Source organism: Egretta garzetta, unplaced genomic scaffold, assembly GCF_000687185.1.
Source record: "Egretta garzetta isolate BGI_Z169 unplaced genomic scaffold, ASM68718v1 scaffold92, whole genome shotgun sequence".
NCBI lineage: Eukaryota > Metazoa > Chordata > Aves > Pelecaniformes > Ardeidae > Egretta > Egretta garzetta.
The window spans coordinates 281546-293830 of NW_009258790.1; the positions used below are offsets into that span (position 1 = coordinate 281546).

At 51.0% G+C, this 12285-nt stretch overlaps 1 protein-coding gene across 2 annotated transcripts in view; it reads right to left on the reverse strand.

Moving 5' to 3' along the window:
- The window catches only part of SMARCC1 (SWI/SNF related, matrix associated, actin dependent regulator of chromatin subfamily c member 1), a 35124-nt gene that overhangs the window by 6510 nt on the left and 16329 nt on the right, over window positions 1–12285 (reverse strand). The window contains exon 6 of one of the 2 annotated variants that reach the window (XM_035889282.1): window positions 772–2583. The exons of the other annotated variant lie outside the window; for it this stretch is intronic. Coding sequence (XP_035745175.1) covers window positions 2453–2583 — 131 coding nt within the window. The 3' untranslated portion in view covers window positions 772–2452. Of the gene's footprint in view, window positions 1–771; window positions 2584–12285 lie in introns of those variants that run through there. 2 annotated transcript variants of the gene reach the window in all.

Consider the following 12285-nt stretch of genomic DNA (forward strand, 5'->3'; position numbering starts at 1 on the left):
CCGGGCAGAGGCGGTGCTGAGGGCCAGGGTTTGGGGGTGGGATGGCAGGGGTAGGGGAACGGCTGGGCTGGGGGAGCTTAAAGGGCTTTGCCCACCCAAACAATGTTATGATTCTACTTAATGCCTGCACAGCCACCCCTGCTGAGGGCCATGTCCCACGCTCTCACAGAGGTCAAGTCCAGCAGCCATCCCAAACGCTTCTCCATCAGTGCCCTTCTGCAGAAAGCCGAGGGGCCACCGAAGAGCATCCAAGCACAAAGGAGGAACTGCTGAACATTAAAGAAAAAACATGACACAAATCGATGAACTCGCTCCACCTCCCTGGTGTTCGGTGCCTTCGCTAACCACAGGGGTCCGCCCTGCTCAGCCACGTCCCTCCAGAAGATGCACACCTCTGGTACCTAAAGCACTCGGTAGCTTGTCTAGCCCTCGGTTGTTGGTCTCTGCCTGTAGTTCCATGGTACGTTAAACCAATAACCTGCTCTTTGCAGGATGACGGCGTAAGGGAGTGCTGGCTTCTGAAAGCAGAGCCACTAACAGTCCCAGTGCCAAAGAATCCAACACTGGTTTCATACAGTCCCAGAGATCTGTGGCAGACATGCCAAACCACCTTAAATTCACAGGGATTCTGAAGCATCAAACCACAAAATGTAATACTGGAGCTCCTGGTCATGCAAGCAAGAGGTCCACGTGCCACCCTGATGCTGCGAGATCACAGGAGCCAGACTAGCGTAGCTGCAAGCAGCAGATACGAAGCTCTACACAGAAACCATCAGACTTCTCAAACATTTACAAAGGACAACAACTCTGAAAGTTTATCCCTGGACAGTCAGACTCCATCACTGATCAGCGGCCTGCAGCGCCCATTGCAGCTTTTCCATCGGGATATATTAAAGACCAGCAGCGGCAGCAAACCAGAAAAAGCTACGTATGTTTGAGCCTTTAATCCCCTCCTTTGTCACCTGTATCAACAAAATATTTTCTGCTTTGATGATGGTGAATAGGCGGCTTTGAAGAATCCTTACGCCTCCAGTCAACAGTCTGAAGAAGAAAGAAAAGGTGGGACATTTCCTAAAATTCCATGGCATGCCTCTGTGGGTAACTCAAGGTGACCGAGTCCCACATGCACCAAGAGCTCCAGTGTCTGGTTTCCCTTTTGCAGGCAAAGCTGAGCTTATGTTCCTCAGTGTGGCCCATTCGCCGTCCCCTCCTCAGCAGCCAGCAGGAGCACTGAAGTGCCATCTCCACTGCCAAATAACTCAGGTGGGAAGGGACCTCAGGAGGTCTCTGATCCAACCTCCTCTCAAAGCAGGGTCAGCTCTAAGGTCAGACCAGGTTGCTCAGGGCTTTGTCAAGACCCGCCTGATCTCCGAAAGCACCAGAAATGGAGACTGCACCATCTCTCTGTACGTGACCTCCTTATATCCAGCCAAAACCTCTTGTGTTCCAGCTCTTACTCCCACCAAGCATCACCGAAACACCTGTCTGTCTTCTTGATGACCTCCTCATAGGTACTGTAGGGCTGCTGGCAGGTCCCTCCAAAGCCTTCTCCTCTCCAGGCTGAGCAAGCCCAGTTCCCTCAGCCTCTCCATGGGGAAAGCGCTCAGGCCCTTGGACCATCTTTGGTGGCCCTCTGCTGAACTCACTCCAGTTTATCCATGCCTTGCTTGTACCAGGGGACCCAATCCTCCAGATGTGGTCTAACCACCGCCGAGCAGCGCAGGGGATAATCACATCCCTCCATCTGCTGCCTGTGCTCCGGTTCGTACAGCCTGGGACGCTGCCCGGCTCCGACGGCTCACGCTGAGCTTTGCTGCCCACCAGGACCCACAGGGGCTTTCCTCGGGGTTAGTCCTCCCAGGTACAGGACTTTGCCTTTGTCCTTGTTGAATTTCACAGGGCTTCTGTCAGCCCATTCCGCCAGCCTGCCCCAGCCCTCCTGAACCGCAGCCCTGCCCTCAAGCGTATCGACGGATAATTAACGCAGATAAGTGAAGATACCAGCAGACGCGGCATGAATTTACTGCTGCTGGCATCCGGGCATCTGTTTTGGTCCAGCTCACTCAGAGAAGAGGAGTAGTGGGCAGAACGGGCATGGCAGGCACCACGAGAACACGGTCACCCAAAGCAAGAGCCAGGCGCAGGCTCAGACTTAACGACAGGGGAATCCATCGCTTTTAGAAGCGGATCAGTGGGATTGAGAGACAAAATGCCGTTGGGTTTGCAAAGCGCCCAAAGCCGCCCGTTCGCAGGCTGTCTGTAATGGGTTCTGCGCTGCGGGAACTTCAGCTCAGAGCTTCGAACAGGAGCGTAGCGCAAGGGCAAGGACCAAGCAGCTCTTCTGCGCCACCTGCACGCAGAAACCAGTCTGGGGCTATGGATGAACTGGGCGGGAACTGATCTGCTCTGAAGCAGAGCCTGTTGGAGCATGCAGGAGCACGAGGGCAGCTCGTCAAGCTCCAGGAGCTGGAATTTTCCCTGTGTTGTAGGAGACAGATGTGGGGACTTCTGACATGCCCGACATTACATGATGATCCACGGCACTGCAGTCACAGCAGCTTGAGTTTGGAGTTTCTGGGAGTTCTGGGTGAAAAATTAAAACAGACATGAAAAAAAATCCTGTATCACCAGCAAGCTGAGCCTGCACAGAAGAAAAGGGGATTTATCTTCTTGCCAAGAAGGCCAATGGCATCCTGAGGTGCATCAAGAGGAGCGTGGCCAGCAGGGCGAGGGAGGTTCTCCTCCCCCTCTGCTCTGCCCTGGGGAGACCCCACCTGGAGCACTGGGTCCAGTTCTGGGCTCCCCAGTTCAAGAAAGATGAGGAACTCTTGGGGAGAGTCCAGAGGAGGGCAACAAGGATGATGGGGGGACTGGAGCATCTCCACTAGGAGGAAAGGCTGAGGGAGCTGGGCTTGTTCAGCCTGGAGAAGAGAAGGCTGAGAGGGGATCTCATCAACACCTACAAATATCTCAAGGGTGGGGGTCACGAGGACGGAGCCAGACTCTTCTCAGTGGTGCCCAGCGCCAGGACAAGGGGCAACGGGCACAAACTGAAGCAGAAGAGGTGCCAGTTGAACGGGAGGAAGAACTTCTTGACTTTGAGGGTGCCCGAGCCCTGGCCCAGGCTGCCCAGGGGGGCTGTGGAGTCTCCTTCTCTGGAGATCTTCAACCCCCGCCTGGACGCTGTCCTGTGCCCCCTGCTCTGGGTGAGCCTTGCTTGAGCAGGAGGGTGGGACTGGGTGAGCTCCCGAGGGCCCTGCCAACCCCTGCCATGCTGGGATTCTGGGATCTGTCCACTTCAGTAACTGAGACCCTGTTTTCTTCACTTCAGGAGTGTTCTGAGAACTTCAAATCAAAGTAGTTACTTTCCAGGAAAAGCTTCTATTCTTCTGCTCCGTTCACCTGTGCAAGAAGTCCTCCAGGAATAGCTTGTCTCTTCAGTGGTATCTCTCCCTCAGGACCCAGAACAGAAGAGCGCTGCAGGTTGGTTTTGTTTCACGTGCAAAGAGGGAATTTGAGCATTTGTCTCGCTGCACTGACTGGCTGCATCTTCCCGGTCAGTTGGAAGTCTTCAAGTAGTGGACTCAAGAGAATATTTAACAGAGAAGTGGACTCGGTGCAGAGAGTTAGGCGTACAACTGATGTCCATCATGGCACTCAGGAGAAAGTCTGGATGCGGGACGGGATGAAGCTTATTACATGTTTAAGATCGTAAGAGGTAGGGAAAAGCCAACAGGTAGCATTTATTTCCTTGAGTACAGAATTCAAGTTGGCCATCGGAATTCTCACGCTGCAGATTTATAAAACCCACTTTCGCAGAACTTAGTCAGGCCGTGGAACTCCGTACCAGATCCGCAGGGGGTAGGACTATCGGTGGCTACTGAACACACCAGTCCGAAGCAGCCCCGAAGCGTGACCGTGCTGGAGGAGCATCCCTGCGGAAGGCTTGAGCCGCGTCTACCCCGCTTCTTACAGTCTGCACGAAGCGTTTGCTGTCAGGTCAGAGAGAGCGATGTGAACCTCTGGGCTGACCCAGTATGCACAGGCTCACAACCTCCTCCTGAAAAGTCAAGTTTGCTGGAGAGCAGAGCAACAGAGCTCACGGACCAAGCTTTAACACTGGAAACTGGGGCTGGGTCTCGGTTAGCTCACACAAGCGAGATGAGCGTCCTCATCCTTGCACTCCTCCCATGATCTGGCTCCAGTGTTGTACTCCAGAAGGTACCGCACAAAGAAGAGCGGCCACTCGGTACATCAAGACAACATTATTATGCTGTTAGGAGCTCTGGCTTTGAGCAGATATTTTATTTTTAATTAACTTCTGTATTTTCAACACTGGAAAAAAGAAACACTTGCAGCTACAAACATAGAATCATAGAATGCTTTAGGTGGGAAGGGACCCCTAGAGGTCGCCCAGCCCAACCCCCCTGCAGGAGCAGGGACACCTTGAACCACATCAGGTTGCTCACAGCCCCGGCCAACCTGGCCTGGAATGGTCCCAGGGATGGGGCCTCCACCCCCTCCCTCTCTGGGCCAGCCGTTAGACACAGGGCAACTCCAACTACTGGGGGCAGAAGGGTGGCAGGGGCTGAACCTTGCTGAAACAGGAGATAAAACATGGCCCAAAGAAGTAGAGGGCTTGGTAGCAAGAAGACAAGATGTTCAGAGGTGTGGGGGATGTTACTTGATGGCACAATGGAGGCTGATGGGGGAACAAAAATGTAAAAATGGGACCAATGCAGGTGTGTTTCAGAAGACTGGGAAAGCTGGGAACTGAGAAATCCCCAGCCCGGGAGCTGCTGCTTGACAGGAGCTTCGATCTCTCCGAGCGTAATTTGGCCATCGTCCTTCTCACACCACATGCCTACAAGATTCTCTCTGTGCTAACGGAGCGATTAATATTAAAAACCCTCTTCTGAAACACCTGAAGCTGGGTCAGACTTAACTACACACCAAGTGGCTTCACATGGGGGCTCAGCTCTAACACCAGGCAAGAATTCCTTCAGTGCAAGAAATCTGTCAAACCCGCAGTAACGCACAGAATTCAGGGACTGGGTTTTATATTCAAAGCAACCACAGCCAAGCTGAAGTCACCACTAAACAGAAATTAAATCAACTTTAAAAGCTGTTTCTTCATAAATTCAAAGCGTCTCATGACTCCAAATCTCGTAATTATGCTCGTTGGGAAGCACCCTCCTACCTGAACCGAGGAATCTCATAGAATCATAGAACCATCTAGGTTGAAAAAGACCTTTAAGATCATCAAGTCCAACCGAAGCTCTGTGGAGCCTTTTTCTCTCTTAAATCTTGGAGATTTAAAAATAAGTGGCTCCGCAGTTTTTCTGAAGACCTGGGTAAGCCAAGAAGCTCCTCTGCGTTTGAGCGCAGGCTCGGCTGTCCATGCCTTCCTGACATGGCATGCAACAATTTTATCTTAAAATGAGCTTAAGGTACTTGCGGAGGAACAATCCTATCACATAGCAGAACTCCAAAGTGCTGAAGTTGAGCAGTGATCGAGCAACACCCAACCCAACTGGGATTAAGCAAGGGGAAATCACTACCACCACTATGGCAGAAATGAAGTCCTATTTTATAGTGATCGTACGGAGGTTTTTTTTTTTCCACTTTACAAGAGATACCGCTCCAAGACAGCGGCTCAAGCATAAAATGTGGAAGTGTGACCTACATAAGGGGGAGAGCTTAAAAACAGCCGACGCAGGATGAGATAAAGCCAAAAGGTTCACTAAAATGAGATTTAGTAGACTAAAAAAAAATAAAAATAAATAAATCCTTTACACGTTAGAGATTGTTGACATTTCCTAATGCGTGCTCTGAAGCGTTCCGCTGTTAGCAAACTGCCAACCGCAGATTCACGTAACAGGGACACGGATGAGGAACGTTTTTTAAAGGATCTCCAAGGCCTTCATCGCTATTAAATAAGCCTCTACCTCTATTAAATCAGCTACTTGAGGGGCACTGGAGTGGTGAACAGTCTTAGTATTTTTGTTTCACTGTAGCAGCCGACGGGGTGTGATGCACAAAGCTCGGAGCCGATTCAAACCCTCCTGCACACCTCTCCCTATCGAGTGTTCCAAGAGAAAAATCTGCAAACGCAGCCCAGCGCCGCGCGAAGGGAGTCCCTCCCTCCGGCAGCCAGGATTTCGGAGGGGGGCCAAGCAGGCTGCCCTCCGACGTCCCCCTGATCTCCGTAGGGGACGTGCCTCGCTGAAATCTCCCTCTCCTGCTACGGGATGAATGGTTTCACAGTCCTGCTGCGGGAACCAGCAGAGAGCCGCTCCCGGGAACGCCTGCTGGCTTCACTGCGGCACAGCGCTGCGAGACGTGCTCCTTCCCACCGGGAACGGGTTTAAGACGACCTGGAAATCCGTGCTTCTAACCAACCTCCCCGACACGTCCTTTCCTTCGGCACGTCCTCCCCCTCCGCGCGCTGCAGCAGACAATCCCATCGCCAAGAACTGTGAATAATTAACCACAATAACTCATTTAGCATCGCGTCTCGGGGGAGAGGGAGAATTTCCGCTTCACTTGCATATTGCATTTCCGTCACTCCCCTCTGGCGCGATTCAGCCGGTGCTGATGATGGAGGCATCGGTGTGCTCAAGTCAGACACCTCCCAGCGCCGAGGCGCACCGTGCCGGGCTCGCGGGGCCCCGACGTCCACATCACGTCCCCGTCCCGCCCCCCCCCCAACTGAGGGCTCGCCATTATTTTTCTACAACAACGCACGTACGATGGATGATGCTTTGTCGAGAAGCTGCTTCGCCTGTCACACCAGCAAGGACACCCATTCTGCAGGGCAGCACCCGTGACCTTCAAATATTAATGCATCTTCAATAATGCATTCTTTTAAGGAGCGAGGAGCTGCTCAAACTTGCTGGAGAAGCTCTGCAGATGTTGAGACGACGGTAGAAAATATCATCCAGCATCCGCAGAGGAATCACTGTCGCCTGGTTGACTCTTATTTGCCGTTCTAGCCCCATAATGCCTGTGCCCAGCCAGGTTCTCATACAGTCAAGAATACACCAGAAAGCACCCAAGGTGGCTTTAATCATAGAATTATAGAATTGTTTAGGTTGGCAAAGCCCTTTAAGATCATCAAGCCCAACCATTCCCTTAACCCTGCCATCCTACCACTAAACCCTGGCGCTCAGCACCGCCTCTGCCCGGCTGTTAAATCCCCCCAGGGCTGGGGACTCGACCCCTTCCCGGGGCAGCCCATTCCAGATACAAGCCAGGATGCCGCTGGCCCTCTTGGCCACCTGGGCACCCTGCTGGCTCATATTCAGCCCCCTCTCGACCAACCCCCCCAGCTCCTTTTCCGCCGGGCAGCTTTCCAGCCCCTCTGCCCCACGCCTGGAGCGTTGCATGGGGTAGTTTAATGTTTCCGTATGACCAACCACCAAAACACCCTGCAAACCCACGGCTACGCCTGTACTGGGGCAGTGCGGACCAATGCTGCACACCCACTTACCACCCGTACGACTTCGCTCTCCTTTTATCCGACTGCTCCCCGCACGCCTCCTGCCAGCGAGCTCAGCACGTGCCACGGATAAAAAGAAAGCACTGACAGGTCTTCGAAAAATATTTACCATTAACTCAAAATCCTTATCTGTACCAAAAAACCCCCTGGAACTGCCATCAGTCCCATAGGCAAGTAAATAGCATCCAGTAGCTCCACTTAAACCCACAAGTTTTAAATAATGAAATGCACAACACTTAGTTGAAAAACCACAAGCCCCAATTACTGACAAAGCGTTCTTTGGAGTATTTCAACCATCGAGAGAAAACGACGTAAAATACACTGGGGGGGGAAAGGTTGTTAAAGTCACTCATCCAGCCATCGTGGAAGGCGCATCCTTCCCTCCGTATTCCATTTCTGCTTTGGGTCGGAAATGATTTATTAGCTGAAACCCCCCCTTGAAGGGAAGAGTTAATTAACGACAGCTATTAATACAGATCTCTCTCTCGTCCTCCAAGAATTTCAAGAAGTTTCTCACATCGCACACCACAAGTATCGGGCCCTGAGCATTTCTCAGATAACCAGGACAGGGCATAAAGGAATCAATAACGTGCTTCAAAGAATACAAGCAGCGGCAAGGCTGGTAACACCGGAAGACATCGGGAATTTTGTTTTCTGTTCTAATTACAAGGTACAGCTTTTCGCAATGAAATTGGAATCCTGTTTTATTTTTCTATTTTGAAAAGTCTTTATTCCAGGGAAAGGAGAGAATAAAATAGGCTCAGCCAAAATGAAATTAAAGTGAAAAAAAAATCTGGGAGATGAGCTAGTAGTGGGACTTGTCCGAAATCAGTGCCCATGCCCAGAACAGCAACACCTGGTCATCGAGTTGACCAGAATCTCATCACCCCCAGGCACCGAAGGACAAGCTGAAGGCAGCCAGACTCAGAACACAGGCTTGCACTGGAGAAGCACGCACCAAGTCGAACCATACATCACAGCAAACGGGTAAGAGTTGTATTTCAGCTTTTTGAACTCGAAGCTTTTTAACCATCAAGCCACGTTGCTTGCTATGGTGAGCAAAAAGACAATTTACCCAAACCCAGAAGGAAAAGCCATGGGAGAAGCAGCAAACACTTCTCAGAAGCCTCTCTGGCTGCGCGCTGTCTACTGCCCGCTGGAAAATGTTTGTGCTAAGCAGAATTCACCAACAGCTCTTGCCTCTGGAGGAGCTCTCCTGGCTTGTCTTGACTTCTCTCTTGCCAAACCTGCCCGTGGGTGCCGGCCTCTGGACTGATTTCAGCTCTTCAGCACGTGCCAACAAATTCTACTGCCCAGCAGGACCAGACGTGGCCACGCCAATGAAAACTGGCTCAATGCAAAGACTGACCCTCAACTGGAGACGTTCACTGGATGCTTCCAGACTGACCCTCAACTGGAGACGTTCACCGGATGCTTCCAGACTGACCCTCCACTGGCTGCTTCCAGAGACTGACATCTAAGCTAAAGAACATTTTTTTTTCTGCAAAAAGCTTCACCGTTAACTTTTAGTTAAGAGATTTGGCTTAACTGCTTCTGCCTCTGAATCCAGAAAAGCTGTAAGCAGTAATTTTTTTTCCCCTTCCATTTATAAATGCCTTTTCAGATCCTTTCATCACTTTGTTTCCTACAATCTCTTCAGCTTTTGTCAATCACTTTAAAGACATCCGACTTGGCATTTTGTTCACGGTCTACTGAACCAACACTTACACTTTTAGTCACTATGAAGGTCAGAAACCTGTTTGAAAACATCAGCAAGAACCAAGGTAAAGTCTGGAGCTAAAACCAGGCAGCTGAACAGGAAATTGTGAAGGGTATTTCCACCGCCAGCTTCCCCTCGGGGCTGGGTTTTGGAAGGTTGCCCACTGGTGCTTCTCAGTTACCACTAAGCTGTTGGGGATTTTTCTCTCAACACAAACTGAACGGGTCAGTTCTTCCCGCAGAGCTGTTAGACAGACCAGCAGGCAGCCACTTGTTTAAGTCTCCAATAACGTCTTTATACCTGAATAAAGAATTACGCCGTGGTATTGGTCGCCGAGGTTTCTTGAAATCGGCCACCTTAGGGAAAGGCAGGTTGTTACTGGAGAGAAGCTGAGAACTCAGGTAAGGAAAATGTTCCTTCTGACAAAAGCGTTGAGCCCTGCGCTGGGAAGCAGTACACCAAGGGCGCTCTCCATCTGTATCTCAAGGGTGGGGGTCACGAGGATGGAGCCAGACTCTTCCCAGTGGTGCCCAGCGCCAGGACAAGGGGCCATGGGCACAAACTGAAGCACAAGAGGTTCCAGGTGAACGGGAGGAAGAACTTGTGTACTGTGAGGGTGCCCGAGCCCTGGCCCAGGCTGCCCAGGGGGGCTGTGGAGTCTCCTTCTCTGGAGATCTTCAACCCCCGCCTGGACGCTGTCCTGTGCCCCCTGCTCTGGGTGAGCCTGCTTGGGCAGGGGGGTGGCACTGGGTGAGCTCCTGAGGGCCCTGCCAACCCCTGCCATGCTGGAATTCTGTGATCTACAGGACCAACAGCAGCAAAAAAAGAGTTTTCAGGTTTCTTCTGCAAGTGTCTCTCAGCCCTCTCTAGCAGGAATTACCTCCGCTAGGCGAAATTCATCTGCCCACACTCTCCAAATTTTGGCATCTCCACCAAGACCGCAGGAGACTCATGGGCAGGCGCACAGTGAGGGAATGCGTGGGCATTAAGGTGAAGTTCACCAGTTTGTTTCAAAACATCCCAAATGAGCAACCGAGGAGCAGAACTGGCTGCTGATCTAAGTACGTACAGGTCTGTCCTAAACGCATTGGACTACTAACGCTCCAAGACTTATGAGTCCAATAAAGACACCACAGCTGCCCTCAGGATGTGAAAGTAAGGAAGATACGTAGGATACAGCAGAAGTTCTATAGCATTTAACACATTCAACAGGACCAACACGATGTGGTAAGATATTAAGCACTGGAAGGGGCTGCCCAGGGAAGGGGGCGAGGCCCCCGCCCTGGGGGGATTTAACAGCCGGGCAGAGGCGGTGCTGAGGGTCAGGGTTTGGGGGTGGGATGGCAGGGGTAGGGGAAGGGTTGGGCTGGGGGAGCTGAAAGGGCTTTGCCAACCTAAACAATTCTATGATTCTAAGGGATTGGTTTTTCACGTGTATAATACATGGGGGGTGGGTGTGTGCACCCAAAATGCAACTACTGACTGCTTCAGCATGCCAGTGAGATTCCTGGAGACCGTAACTTCGTGTCTGCTGCGTGCAACTGAGATCTTTCCAGCAGAGTCACCCCGCAATGATTTGGGAAGAGAAGTCAAACTCTGGGCATCTTAAACTACCTAGACAGAAAATCAGGTCAATTTGTGAGTCACCGTCTCCGGGGACCGAGGGATCCCCACATTACTGTTTACACACACACGCTCCCAGGACTGGCTCAGAGTTTCAGTGTTGAACTCACTCAAGGAAAACAGTCAACTTTGCCATTTTCTCTCCTTGCCCTCAAGTTATACGGAACTCCACCGTGAAGCCAAAGACCTTTGGTACGAAGTTGTGGACTTCCCAAGCATTTCTAACAAACTTAGGGACTGCTGCTGCAGAGCCTGAAGAAAAGAGGACGGATTTGTTTTCTAGGCAAGATCAGTTGGGATAGGGCAGAAGCAGCAGAGGGGGTTTGCTTTCAAGCTCTCAAAGTCTTTTAAAGACCCTCTGAATCCTCACCTTCACAAAAAATATCAAACCAGCCAACTGTCGGGCTAGGGAAAGGGTGAGATCCCAGTCCTGTAGCTAAGGCATGAGGCAGCACCAGATGCTTCAGTCGCAGGACTGCTGCGCCTCATCCATCAGTTTGCCACCCTCGAACGGGAGGGCTGGCGGAGAAGTCAATCTATCGATTAACTTTAATCAAATTTGAAAAAGAGACATCCTAACTAATTAACACACTACCACACTCCCCACAACAGGCGCTGAAAGGGATCACTGGGGATGGAGGAGGCCTGGATGATTACGGTGGGGCTGAAGTAATAAGGTATTATGTGAACCAAGGACATGAATACAATAGAAATCAAGTTTTATTAGTCCCCTAGTGAATACAACAATGCATTTCATCTTGTTACACTTTCAGTCTCGATCGCAGCTGCTAAGGAAGAGCTGCTCTAATGATATGCAAGGATTCCCCCCTTTAATCTGTTTGCAATTTGCCATTTTTCCATTTCACAGAACATCTCTATTCCACTGCGAAGTGAACAGACCCGAGTTGTCAATACAGCGTGCAACAAACGGCCCTACAGTATTATTTGAATCTAAAGACCAGACTGTGTATTATCGCACTCCCAATTCAATTTCAGCAAAACCCAAAGCGGCTCTCAGAACAGCATCAGCACAAACTTTCTGTCTACAAGTGCCTAATGAACCCAGGAGCTCACTGGCTCTGATCCCTTAAGAAGATATTTAGCTTAAGCATCTAGATTGCGAGACTAACTCTTACCTTCCTCTCCAACAAGCGCTACTCTGCGCCCGTTGATTGAATCAAGTTTTGTTACTGTGGAGATTCATGTGGTTGGATTAGATGCCTCACATTTTCATGGTCGTCTGCAAATCCTGCTTGTTTACCACACACTTCTGCTCTTTTCCAAACCATACCCTTCACATAGGTCATTTATCATAGAATCACAGAATGTTTTGGGTGGGAAGGGACCCCCAGAGGTCACCCAGCCCAACCCCCCTGCAGGAGCAGGGACACCTTGAACCACATCAGGTTGCTCACAGCCCCGTCCAACCTGGCCTGGAATG